The sequence below is a fragment of the Capra hircus genome, chromosome 14, assembly GCF_001704415.2.
Source record: "Capra hircus breed San Clemente chromosome 14, ASM170441v1, whole genome shotgun sequence".
Classification (NCBI taxonomy): Eukaryota; Metazoa; Chordata; class Mammalia; order Artiodactyla; family Bovidae; genus Capra; species Capra hircus.
Genome location: NC_030821.1, coordinates 54,118,452 through 54,132,370, shown reverse-complemented (window position 1 = coordinate 54,132,370; position 13,919 = coordinate 54,118,452). Strand labels below are relative to the sequence as shown.

The window sequence follows — 13,919 nt, the reverse complement described above, 5'->3', positions numbered from 1 at the left end:
GGGAGAGAACTGCTGGATGGGGAGATAAAACAAGCATGAAAGATGGTCTCCACCAGCACCCTGCTTATAATTTAGTTGGAGGGAGAAAACTTAACGGAGCTGAGTGAAACAGTCAGGGCACAGTTGCTTGTGAGGCCGAATGCTGTTTGCCCCACATGGGGTCCAGTCATAGTGTGTGAGTTGCCATGAGCAGGATGAGCAAGCAACACCACTGGGGTGGAAGTGGGGACTTCAAGGAGAAGAAATAACCACTGACCTCAAAGATAAGTAGGTTTGGACCAGCTAAGACTTCTCACAAGAGAGAAACAGAGCAGAAGTATGCAACAAATATTTGCTGGGTGCCAATTATGTAGCTTACTCCTTGGAAGAAAAGTTATGATCAACCTAGATAGCATATTCAAAAGCAGAGACATTACTTTGCCGACTAAGGTCCGTCTAGTCAAGGCTATGGTTTTTCCAGTGGTCATGTATGGATGTGAGAGTTGGACTGTGAAGAAGGCTGAGTGCCAAAGAATTGATGCTTTTGAACTGTTGTTGGAGAAGACTCTTGAGAGTCCGTTGGACAGCAAGGAGATCCAACCAATCCATTCTGAAGGAGATCAGCCCTGGGATTTCTTTGGAAGGAATGATGCTAAAGCTGAAACTCCAGTACTTTGGCCACCTCATGCAAAGAGTTGACTCATTGGAAAAGACTTTGATGCTGGGAGGGATTGGGGGCAGGAGGAGAAGGGGACGACAGAGGATGAGATGGCTGGATGGCATCACTGACTTGATGGATGTGAGTCTGAGTGAACTCCGGGAGTTGGTGATGGACAGGGAGGCCTGGTGTGCTGCAATTCATGGGGTCACAAAGAGTCGGACACGACTGAGAGACTTATCTGAACTGAACTGAATTATGTAGCAGATACTGTGTTGAGGCTGATACTGTATGAAGATGCTGTAACTGAAGCCCTCGCCTTCCCAAGGTGAATTGCCTGGTGCGGGGTCTGAAAGGTGCAACATCTTTATCAAATGTGTGGAGACAAGGACGACTGGAGATGAGAGTGTGTATTTCAGAGAAACAGAATCAATAGGGTGTGTGTGTGTGTGTGTGTGTGTGTGGAGAGCGAGAGAGAGATTTTAAGAAATCTGTTCATGTGATTATGGGGTTGGCAAGTGTAAATCTGCAGAGTAGGCAGGCAGACTAGAGACCCAGGAAGAGTTTACATTGCATCTTGAGTCCAAAGGCAGGCTGGAGGCAGAATTCCTTCTTCCTCCAGAGACCTCAGTCTTTTCTCTTCACACCTTCAACTGATTGAGCACAATCCACCCACATTATGGAGAGAAGTTACTTTACTCAAAGTCTATTGATTTAAAGGTTAATCTCTTTTAAAAAAAAAAAATGCCATCACAGTGACTTTTAGACTAGTGTTTGACCAAATGTCTAGATGTTATGGCCTAGCCAAATTGACACATAAAGCTAACCATCACAGGGCTTCCCTGGTGGCTCAGTGGTAAAGAATCCACCTGCCGATGCAGGAGACACAGGTTCAATCCCTGGTCCAGGAGCAACTAAGCCAGGCACCACAACTGCTGAAATCCATGTACCCTAAAGCCTGTGCTCTGCAACAAAAGAAGCCACCACAATGAGAAGTCTGTGCACCGCAACTAGAGAAAAGCCTGCTGGCAGCAAGGAAGAGTCAGCGCAGTCACGAATATATAAATTAAAGTATTTTTTAAATTAACCATCACAGAGTGGGACGTATGTAAGGGCCATAGGTGGTGTGAAAGCCACCTATCTGTGTATGATTCTTGAGCAGTCAACCAGCAGAAGCCTGCAGGTTATGTTAGGAGCATATCTGGCAGTCTGGAGACAACACCACCCTGTCATCTTTACCCCAAGGTCACCAAAGACAACACCTTTACCCCACCCACCTCCCCCCACATCTTCTGTGGCTGACACTTCCTTCCCAGGAAGTCAAGTCCCACCCTCTGATGTTTACACCTGCTCGCCCACCCTGATCGGAAAAGCAGGGAACCCTGGTGTTTTGCTTGCTGACTCTACAGCCAGGAACCCAGACAGCACAAGTCACATTTTGCCTTTTATAAAGCCCGGGTAAATAGAAGGGAAATTTCATTTTCAATTTTGAAGTCTTTTAAAGCAATTCATATTTTCTGTTTTAGGTCGAAATAAGTAACGACACTGACTCTGAAACGCAGCTGCCGAATTTGACTTAGGAAGCAAAGCACCACTGACAGCACTCTCTGCATCAACACGTCTCACTTACTTCCAGAGGGTGGACCGCACCTCCCCGCTTTTCCACGAGTCACGGAGTCCTCCGGGCACAGCCTACGTATTATTAGCCTTGTTCGCTAGATGAGTTGTAGGTGCTTGGGTGGGTATTTTTTTAGTCGTTTCCTTCTTATATGAAGACTTGTAAATTGTACCTCCAAAACCGGCTTTTAATTTTTTAACAATATTTAATGTGAGGCATGCGACATGAGAAAAAACATTCTGTGAAAACCTTCCACAGTCAATTCTAAGAGAAATGTGGGTTTGTATAGTTGAGGTGTCAGGTCCCCATTGCTGCCTGCGGTGACCCCAGACCTGAAGAGTTCACGTGGTAGACGTCACCTGGGGTTTCTCAGCAGCAAGTTAGATGCCATGACAGCTGATAAATGGGTACAGAGAGTGGATCAGGCTTTCAGACTGCGTATGGATCAATTGTTCACCACCACCAGACAAAACAGGGAGTCCTCCTTTGTTCTCAACTTTCCAAAACCCAGAATAATAGTATGGTAATCTAAATGTTCAGATGGTGAATGACATCTTGTTCTTCCTGCGTTCTGAAAAATTATATATCATGGGTATAAGAAAGCGTGAAATGACTAGTAGTACATCTTTGCCCTTTGGAGGGAATCTGGGTATCTCTGAGGTTCAGATTTTCTACCCTTTATCCCAGACCTGCCATTGGCACCCAGACCTAAATATACAGCTTATAGGTTCATGGGACAGAAATCACAACCATAAATCTGCAATCAGAAGTGTTGCTCTTAATATATTCCAAAAAAGTATCAAAATGGCATGGAGTTCTCTATATACTTCTAAAGAAGTATAGATACTTCTATTGGTTCTTCATCAACTTTTCTTTCTTCTAACCTATTCCAATAACCAAGAAAGTAATATGGGAAACATAATTTCCCATGGAAGAAAAAGACTGTCTTGAAAACTCATCACATTTTTTTTTCCATTCTTATCTTTCAATTACTATTTCCCACATCAAAATAAGCTTTGCTCACTTTGTGTAACAACCAGAATTGGTCCTCCTAGAGGCCATGAAATTGGGTACATGCACTATTTAACCCAGAAGTTGATAACCTGGCCCATGAACCTCTGAGTCGGTCTACAACCCGTCTTAAATGGTGTCTACTTTTTTGTATTTCTATAGAGGCTTTCATTTCCTACTTTTTCTTTCAAGTCCATATATCTTATGAGATCGCCTTAAGACTGAGAATTTATGCAATAAGGTCCGCCCTGGTTCATGACAGTGTGGGCTTTCTGGAGGCCTGCTATACTCACAGCCTCCTCTGGACTGTGTCTCCCATCAGTCAGCTGAATCCCATCACTTTTCATTCCGCTGAATGAACCCAAATTAAAAATGAACAGGAAGTAGCAGGGAGTGGGGAGAAAGACCAGTCCAAGTCACCTTGTACAGTTGAGGGAGGTAAATCCTCGGGGATTTGCTGATGTATCCAGAGTCCTGCTGTATCCAGAGGGCATGTTTTGTGGCCCAAGGAAGGAGAACCTGGAGGACAAAGACAGAGAGGGGCTTGGGTCCCCAGCCCACCCCTGTGGTCTTGGAGAGTGTTGACGTCTCAACCCTAGAGAATTCCTCATCTCTAAGTATAACAACAATCCCCCCCTCCCAAGGGTAAGGTAAGGATTAGTTGGAAATGTACCACAATTAAAAGAGGCAGTTCTCACTGTCATGTCAGAGCAAGTTGGATCCTGTCTGGAGCTCTTGCTACCCATTCAAGTACTGTGAAACCCCCATGCAAACTCCAAACTCTTCCAAGTTTCCTAAAAAATAGCTTGAAAAACTTGCCCATATTTAAGAGATTAGAAATAATATTCATTCAACAGTGCATTTTTTAATTTATAAGTAATTTTTACCTTCAAATCCAAGATGAATACATAGTATTACTAGGGAGGAAGCTAATAGAATATGTTAAAAAATGTAGAAAATCAGGAAGACAAAAGAATAAAATTAACATTTAAATATTTTAAACTGTCATTTCATCATCCCCTCCACACATACACACACACACACAAACAAAACACAGTGAACCCTTCGCTAAATATTACCACACTAACTTGCGTTGCCTTCATATAAATTTGAACACGCTTCTACGAAGCACTGCAGAGTCCTAGATCTTGTCTAACTGCAGATTTGAGGAGGAAATCCTTACATTAGTCATCTTTCTATGGATACTCAATGTATGGAACTACTTGATATAGTATGTGTGTTTTTAGTTTTTAATCTCTCTTCATTGAAGTTATCACTGTTTCAAACCCCAATGCCGTCAATTCATAATGATAATTCTAAAGTTCCAGAAATGTTGCCACTCATCAGAAGCAAGCCAGATAGGTCTCCTGTCTGCTCTCCGTCCCCTGGAGCTCCTCCGTACCTCTCCTAGTCCCACCAGTCTTCAGAAGTTATGCTTACTTAAGACCAATGGATGAAAAGATGTACAGGCCTGTGGAGTAATACTCAGCAGGCACTCCTTGATCTGGGTAATTCCAACACAAAACTGTCAAGCTTGCTGCTTCTTTGTTGTTTGGTCGCTCAGTCATGTCTGACTCTTTGCGATCCCTGGACTGTAGCCCTGGACTAGACTCCTCTGTCCATGGAATTTTCCAGGCAAGAATACTGGAGTGGGTTGCCATTTCCTTCTCCAGGGGATCTCCCTAACCCGGGGATGGAGCCTCTGTCTCCTGCATTGGCAGGAGGATTCTTTACCGCTGAGCCACCAGGGAAGCCCCTTCCTGCCTCTTAGAAGTGAGCATTTCCAGCTTTTGCAGCTTCCCGTTTTAGGGAATCCACGCTGCACCATGCATCACACGGCAGAACTTTCGACAAAGACACGTTCACTGTTATGTACGTTCCTGCCTCATCTTGACTTCTCTGTGTGCAAGTGTATGTCTGGTCAAAGTCAGGGAAAATGAACATGTATTTTTAGCCCAGGTCCATTGGATAGAATTTCCTCGTCCTAGAAGATGATCCAGCTCCAGGTTCAAGCTCTCTTCTCAGAAATGGCCCCAGGAAAGCTGGAGATGGGACACCCAGTGCCCACGAGCCCCTTAGCAGTTCTCACTGTCATGAGCGCTGATTAGAGTGGAGATGGGGAAAATTAAAACCACTTTACTTTTCCCTCTTTGAACCATCCTGGCATTGTGTCTTGTGAGCTTTGTCCACCCCTACCCCAGACTGCATCTTCCATCTTGCATCAATGACTTTTCCTTTTATAAGTGTCTTCTGCTGTCGTTGTGCAGTTAAGATGCTTTCTAACTTACTTTCAAGGTAGCAGAAGTGAAGCAGGGGACTTACGGCAGAGGAAGGGCTGAATTAGAAAATTCCCAAGAGACAGAATACATATGGGGTGTGGAACAGCCTCAAACAGATTTTTCTGATTTCCCTTTATCTGCCTGGAGTTGGAGCAGAAAGAGGCAGAAAGGGCTATTTCCCTGCTGCTCACGTTCATCGAACGTGAGTTCGATGTCAGTTTCCTTCGGGTCAGTTTCCAAAGGTCACAGTGCAGATAATGATTCAGTGTTCTTTATTTTCTCCTGTTCTTATAGAATCTGGTTTCTTCTCAGTTGCACTGAAATGTTATCTTAAAGACTTCTGTTTTCTTCTCTGCCTTTGTCCAAGGATAGAGAAGCACCTGGGAAGGCTGGAATAAAGTGACAGTATTATTAAAAAAAAGAAAAAGGGGGGGCGGAATTTCTCTTAGGAAAAGCTCTAAGATAATACATCCACAAGTGTCTTAGCCTGCCACCTGCTGTACAATGTCAGGGTATGTGTCCCTGAAACAAAAACTTGTGTCCATCACTCCAAGCTGAGAGGCTGTTGGCTTACCTGTTTTGAAGATAACTTGACATCTTGCCTAGGAAAACACTGACTTCCTTCTTTTTTCATGTATAAGCCCTACTATTTCCTATAGTAGTATAGTGGCACTAATGGTGCCTACCTGCCGGTGGCGGAGACATAAAAGACACGAGTTTGATCCCTGGGTGGGGAGGATCCCCTGGAGGAGGGCATGGCGATCCACTCCAGTATTCTTGCCTGGAAAATCCCATGGACAGAGGAGCCTGGGAGGTGACAGTCCATGGGGCCACAAAGAGTCGGCCACGACTGAAGTAACTTAGCACACAGCACACATTTCCTGTAGACCGAGGTAAGGGAGGCAGCCAGTTTTAAGAGGCTGAATCTAGCAAACTATGGCAAGACTACCATCTGTCTCACTTAATGGATGGACCATGCATGATTGAGAGGAATTTGTCTTCATCAACACCAGCTGAAATATACATTGCAAAGCTGGAGAGAACCATCGTGACTCTGCTAAACTGAGGAGGGAGTAAAAACCAAAACTGCTCGTTTCAATCTTTGCAAATTAGAAAGGAATCCTGCCAAGAATAAACAGATCTTCACTTCACACCTAATTTTAAAATGTATAGTTTCCCAAAATGTGGATTCAGTATGGAGTAAACATTCTGGCTAAGTTTTTCTCAAAGAAAATACTCGCTTATCATTTCAGAGTTACATAGTATGTAAATAGGAGAAGTTCTGCCGTTGATTAGAATTCAAATGTTCTGACTCGACCTTTTAGCCCAAGTTAGTAGCTCTTCCAATGGATAACTGAATTAAGTAGGAAATAATATCAGTAATTGATCTTTTAAAACTTAGAATGTCTCTTTTTCTTGTTTCCTTCCTGTTTAAGAGTCATCTGTAACCTTTACTGGATTGAAGGTCTACCTATGTTTTCTGTGCTAATATTCATGATAAATAAATAAGCCTGTAACTTAAGGATATTATGCCCCAAAGTAGAACTGATAAAGGGAATCACTGCTCACATAACTGCATAGTGTGTAATGCCGAAAGGGAGTGAATGTATCTGAAATATTGGACGAATGTATTTATAAGTAAAGAATTCTTCAAAAAACCATTCTCAAAAAATTCACAATTTGTGGGCAGCATTTCTCTTTTCATCCTGAGAAACCTTAATTTCTTTATTATGAGCTAAGCGTAAAAAGGTGAGTCGTGAACTTTCAGATGTTCAAGCTGGTTTTAGAAAAGGCAGAGGAACCAGCGATCAAATTGCCAACATCCGCTGGATCATGGAAAAAGCAAGAGAGTTCCAGAAAAACATCTATTTCTGCTTTATTGACTATGCCAAAGCCTTTGACTGTGGATCACAGTAAACTGTGGAAAATTCTGAGAGAAATGGGAATACCAGACCACATGACCTGCCTCTTGAGAAACCTATATGCTGGTCAGGAAGCAACAGTTAGAACTGGACATGGAACAACAGACTGGTTCCAAATAGGAAAAGGAGTATGTCAAGTCTGTATATTGTCACCCTGCTTATTTAACTTCTATGCAGAGTACATCATGAGAAACGCTGGCCTGGAAGAAGCACAAGCTGGAATCAAGATTGCCAGGAGAAATAATAACCTCAGATATGCAGATGACACCACCCTTATGGCAGAAAGTGAAGAGGAACTAAAAAGCCTCTTGATGAAAGTAAAAGAGGAGAGTGAAAAAGTTGGCTTAAAGCTCAACATTCAGAAAACTAAGATCATGGCATCTGGTCCCGTCACTTCATGGCAAATAGATGGGGAAACAGTGGAAACAGTGTCAGACTTTATTTTTGGGGGGCTCCAAAATCACTGCAGATGGTGACTGCAGCCATGAAATTAAAAGATGCTTACTTCTTGGAAGGCAAGTTATGACCAACCTAAATAGCATATTCAAAAGCAGAGACATTACTTTGCCAACAAAGGTCTGTCTAGTCAAGGCTATGGTTTTTCCAGTGGTCATGTATGGATGTGAAAGTTGGACTGTGAAGAAGGCTGACAGCCGAAGAATTGATGCTTTTGAACTGTGGTGTTGGAGAAGACTCTTGAGAGTCCCTCGGACTGCAAGGAGATCCAACCAGTCCATTCTAAAGGAGATCAGTCCTGGGTGTTCATTGGAAGGACTGATGCTAAAGCTGAAACTCTAATACTTTGGCCACCTCATGGGAAGAGTTGACTCATTGGAAAAGACTCTGATGCTGGGAGGGATTGGGGGCAGGAGGAGAAGGGACGACAGAGGATGAGATGGCTGGATGGCATCACCGACTCAATGGACATGAGTTTGGGTGAACTCCCGGAGTTGGTGATGGACAGGGAGGCCTGGCGTGCTGCAATTCATGGGGTCGCGAAGAGTCAGACACAACTGAGCAACTGAAATGAACTGAAGTGGAAAAAAAAAACTCCATTACTCGAAGGTAGTAAATCTTCTTAAATATGGATATTTGTAGAGAAGTTTGGTGCCAAGTGATACATAAATCATCTTTCATGGAGTTGCAAGCATATAAAGAGCAAGAAATACATGAGATACTGAAATATTCAAAGAATTCCAAATATGTTTTGGCCTGGAACTGAAAACTAAATTAAGTAAACAGAAGAAGGAGAAATAAGAAGAAAAGAAAGGAAGGGGTAAAGAAGAAAAGAAAGAGAAGAGAGGAGGGAGGAAGAAGGAGGGAAGAATTCAAATCTGAAATTCTACCTAATTTGGATTTGGACATATCAGCCCTTAACTTGGGGTTATTGTTCTTGTTTCTTTGAGTGACTGAAAACTTGGACCATTTTCCATTTAACACACACTTTTCCTTTGCTCTCTAGAATTAAGGTATTTTTAAAACAGTTTGAAGAAACCAATTATCTAGTTATTCTCATAGCAGTCAATCTTGTCAGTCTATATTTGTTAGGATTAGGGTTACCTAGGGCTTCACAGTGGAGAAGGAAATGGCAACCCACTCCAGTGTTCTTGCCTGGAGAATCCCAGGGATGGGGGAGCCTGGTGGGCTGCCGTCCATGGGGTCACACAGAGTCGGACATGACCTAGCAACTAAAGAGCAGCAGCAGCAGTGTTACCTAAAAATGACAGAAAAGAAAAACGGCAGTGACTTCAATAAGATCCAGGTCTATATCTCTTCATACTTCAAAATCCTGGAGATAGTCAGCAAAGACCTGGACTGGGGTTCCCTAGAGACAGGGACCCAGGCTCCTTCTCTCTCATTGCTTCGGTATGTCTCCTGACTTTCTCAAGATAGTAACATGATTCTAGATGGCTGCCAAAGTTCCAGCCATTGTTTTTGTATTCCAGCTAAAAAGGGGACAGAGAGCGGTGCTTCTTTCACTTAAGGATGTGTCTCACATGTTGCACACACTACTTGGTTCATCCCAAGTTCAGCTGCAAGGAAAGCTAGAAATTGTAGTCTTTATCAGTGGTGGCCTTGTGCTCATCTAAAATTTAGGGGTTCAATTTCTTAGTAACAAAGGGAAATGTATGCTGAAGAATGTTTAGCAGTCTCTGCCACACAGTTCAGACTAGTGGGCATGGTTTTTTGGAAGAATATTTTCATTTACTTTGATTACAATGCATTATTTAAAAAATACATGTGTCCTTCAATACTGTGAGGAATTATCAACTCTGTGAAATGAGAATTTCTACCTCATCTTTCTGCCTTTCTTCTTAGAAATAAAATAATAAACCTATGACATAAGATCCTTCTATGTTTCCCATAATTCTGCAGAATATATTTTAACTTTCCTTCTCTGGAAATTAAATTGCAATCTAATGTATTGCTTGGTTCTCATTGTTCTGCTTCAAACATACATTAATTCTTCTATGATCATAACTCTTCAACTCTTATTGTGGCAGCACCTTTTCTTCTGATTTGATTGGGTGTGCCATTATTTTCTTTTCATTCAATTCACCATGTAATGGACATTAGTGATTAGGGAGATGGGGAAGGACATTCAAGTGAAAAATATATGACCCTCCCTTTTCTGTTATTTTCTCTCAGTAAAAGTTGGGCTTGTGTTTCCTTTCAACCTCTAAGAACATAATATTGGCTAGAGACGAATGGGTACAGTCATCCTTCTGTATCCATGAGAAACTCGTTCCAGGAGCCCCCACAGAAACCAAAAGCCTCCAAGCTCAAGACCCTTAAATAAGGTGACACAAACAATAAACACAGTCACCCCCTCCCTGCACCGACACTCCAGACGGGCAGATGTGGAAACCCGTGGAGACAAAGGGTGTATTTTAAACTTCTTGGTAGTCTGTTTCTCTAAGGATACATACAGTTAAGGAAAATCATAAACTGTTTTTGTAATTAGATTTTATCATATGTTCCTCCAAGACTCTGTGAGTCAGTGAGTGTGTGTGTGTGTGTGTGTGTGTGTGTGTGTGTGTGTGTGTATGAATGACAGAGAAACAGAGAGAAACTTTCCAGGTACCACTCATTAAACAATATTCCTCAAAATGATTTCTGTTGCTGCAAAGTGTTAGTTATAGGCCCTCATACCTTGTACCTGCAAATCTGGCTGCTGACACTGATCACCAAGATAAGATTGGTTCACTTTTCCATGCTGAACATATGCATATACACACCAACTTCACTGAGCACATCCTTTTTTAAATAATGTACCATGTGGCCCATGTTCCTGAAGGATAAACAGTATAAAATTGTTTTAGGGATTGAGAGCTAAAAGAAGAAAGATGCCTGAGACAATATATTCTTTTCTCTGCGAGATCAGGCTGTTGCCTTGAAAGGACCTCAGCCATTGGTTTGCTCAGTTCAGGGATGAGGAGACAGATGGAGGCTAGTATCTGCAGAGGCTTGCCCCTCCTCCTACCCAGTCTGCTAGACAAGCTGTCGGTCCAGCCTCCATTCGGTGGTCATTGGCTATCACAAGTCTGGACTGAACCATCCCTTGGCTGTTGACCGAAATCTTATGATTTTTTTCATCTGGGCTCCGGCTGATGGTTCCTCCCACTCCACCTTTCTTCTGCCTGTATCTGAGCATCAGCAAGTCCCAACCAGTGGCCTTGCCTCCTGTCACTTTGTCTTCACAGGACCAAAAAACATCTCAGACCTCAGATAGCTATTCTTCACTTCCCGAAAGACAGAACTGCTCTGTCCTGCCTCCCTTCTTTCTTTATTCTAAAGAAATATGATTCTATCTGCCCTAGTCGAGCCTTCTCCTGCTCTTTTTGTCAACCAACAGAGAGTTTCCTTTCAACTACAGTGCCAGATAGCAGGCTCTTCTCAAGACTTTCATTCCTGAGGAAGTGGTTTTGTAAATAATTGCTTCAGGTCACTTTTTAACTGCCTTATGTTTTCCTTTCTTTTAAACTTCTTTAAAAAAAAAAAAAAAAAAAGGAGTGGGGTGGGTGGGTGGAATTGTTCTTCTGGTCTCTTAACTCTCTTTTAAACCTAAACTAGCAGTCGTTGAATGTACTCTGAACAGAATAGCTTTCTTGGGTCTCCTATGTAAAATGAAACTAAGAGCCTTGTCTTTGAAGTCAGTACAGTACAGCACTCAGATCATGATGGTACACATAGAATATTCTACATGTGAATGGTAATCAGCTTCTGCTTCCCTCGTCATAAGTTGTGTTGAGCAGACTTTTCTTTGCATTGTCCAGGGTATTTATTATTCTAAACTGTCACATTTAACCCACGTATTCAACCAATACCTAGAAATATTTATTTAGATCCTTCTATGGCTTTTCATTTTTGTCATCACTCTAAGTAAGAAAATTTCTTTCCTGTGCTAAATATTTTAAAGCAAAATATAATATATAGAGCACCAGGTTAAATAACTTTAGACATTGGAATCTGGGGCAAGTCATATGCCATGCTTGTTTTTATAGGGCAAGCAAAACTCATTAATTCTACTTTATTTATTATTTTTAAACCACTTGTTTAATGTGGTGAATTAAGGGGAAAAAAAGATTGATCTTTGGGGTTTTTTTTAACATCACAAAGAAGAGCCATTGATTACTCAAATATCCAAAGTTCACCCAGAAATCGAAATCACTTTGCCCTCTGGAAAGTTCTTTTTGTGCTGTCAGGCTTACAAGAATTTGGCTCTGAAGTCTCTGAGCCTGAGTCACATGGGTCCCATAAATCTTTGTCAAGAAGGAAGTTTCAGGGGAGGGTCGAGAAGGGGGTCTTCCGATCCTGTTTTATTCTTTCCTCTTTCGTTTCAGGGCCCATGGCTGTTGACTCTCCTTTAATAAAATAAATTCTGCCTGATCTTCACATTTCCATATTTATAAATATGGGGCCACAAGATAATTAAAACCTCTTAGGAAAGTGGCGAGCCTTCATTAACGTTCCCCTGCAAATCTAAGACACCATATGATGGATGCTTAGAGTAGCACAGGATATTCTTAGCATCCATGACAACTGTAATAAGGTTACATTCTTGTGTTCTGATAAAGACATAGATACTCCAATTCCTCCTATATAACTCAAAGGGAATTTGGGCATTAGCACTTCAAAATACTTCTAAGTCCTTAGGGGAATATTTGAAGTGAAAAGTACTAATTTTCTAAAGCAAAAATACATTTTATTCTCTTTCAGAATAAAAAAGTTATTGCTCATCTCCTGATAGAAATGTATAGGTGAGAACTGCTGCTGAGACCACCCCAGTCTGAAAACACTAAGGAATTTTTGCCGTTATAGGTAGAAAGGCAAGAAAACATTGTCTTCTCAGTTGTGCTTTCCTTTCAGATTTTTCTGAGACTCCTTTATATGAGACAAGAACTCTGCTACCTGGCAACCTCTGCCCGCAGCAGAACTGAGAACCAAGGAACAAGCAGAAACAGTCTTTGACTACCCCAATAAGCATTACAAAACCCACGCTCTGAAACTCCTGAGTTTTTCCCATAGAAAAGCTCTTCAACCCTCTTTTTAAATACTATTGACTCAATTTACACACAATTCTAATTATTTTAATGACATTTTCATGTCATGACATTTCATGTATTTTTCAAGTAAAAATAGAAAATTAAACATAGGTATTGTATACAATCGGAGAAGGCAATGGCACCCCACTCTAGTACTCTTGCCTGGAAAATCCCATGGACAGAGGAGCCTGGTGGGCTGCAGTCCATGGGGTCGCGAAGAGTCGGACACAACTGAGTGACTTCCCTCTCACTTTTCACTTTCATGCATTGGAGAAGGAAATGGCAAACCACTCCAGTGTTCTTGCTTGGAGAATCCCAGGGACGGGGGAGCCTGGTGGGCTGCCGTCCATGGGGTCGCACAGAGTCGGACACGACTAAAGCGACTTAGCAGCAGCAACAGTAGCAGCAGCACTGTATACAATATGCAGAAATACAATAATTTAACGTATTCTCCCAAACTAAAAGAACAGAGATAGAGAACTAATTTTAAAAATTCTACAGCACAGTTGTCTGGAGACATTTAAGGTAAGAGTGAATACACTTAGTAGAGTTTGTGGGTAACATTGTATTGCTTCAAGGAATAACATTTTGTTCGTACAGTGATAAATCCAGATTATCAATAAAAACATTTATTGTAAATTAGGAACCTCTTAGTCAAGATATTGTCCTTTCATTTGTCCTAAAATCATAGTATTGATTTTTATTTACTTACTTTGTCATCTACTGGAAGAATTTTCAAATAACCACACAGATTTTCAATGTCTATAATTTGAATGGAAACACTTTAAAATGTGGCACTGCTGTGCTCCATGTAACCTGAACAACTTTATACATTGGCCCTGTGGTGAACAAGTTCTTCTTAAATAATTGGGTACATAAATTTTATTTCAAAAAACTCACCATCCA

General features: G+C 41.7%; 1 protein-coding gene across 2 annotated transcripts in view; it reads left to right on the top strand.

Annotated features, from left to right (window-relative positions):
• Positions 1 to 2,825, top strand: part of NKAIN3 (Na+/K+ transporting ATPase interacting 3) — a 526,059-nt gene extending 523,234 nt beyond the window's left edge. For both annotated transcript variants that reach the window (XM_018058468.1, XM_018058469.1), the window contains one exon: positions 2,164 to 2,825. In XM_018058468.1, coding sequence (XP_017913957.1) covers positions 2,164 to 2,173 — 10 coding nt within the window. In that variant the 3' untranslated portion in view covers positions 2,174 to 2,825. The remainder of the gene's footprint in view (positions 1 to 2,163) is intronic.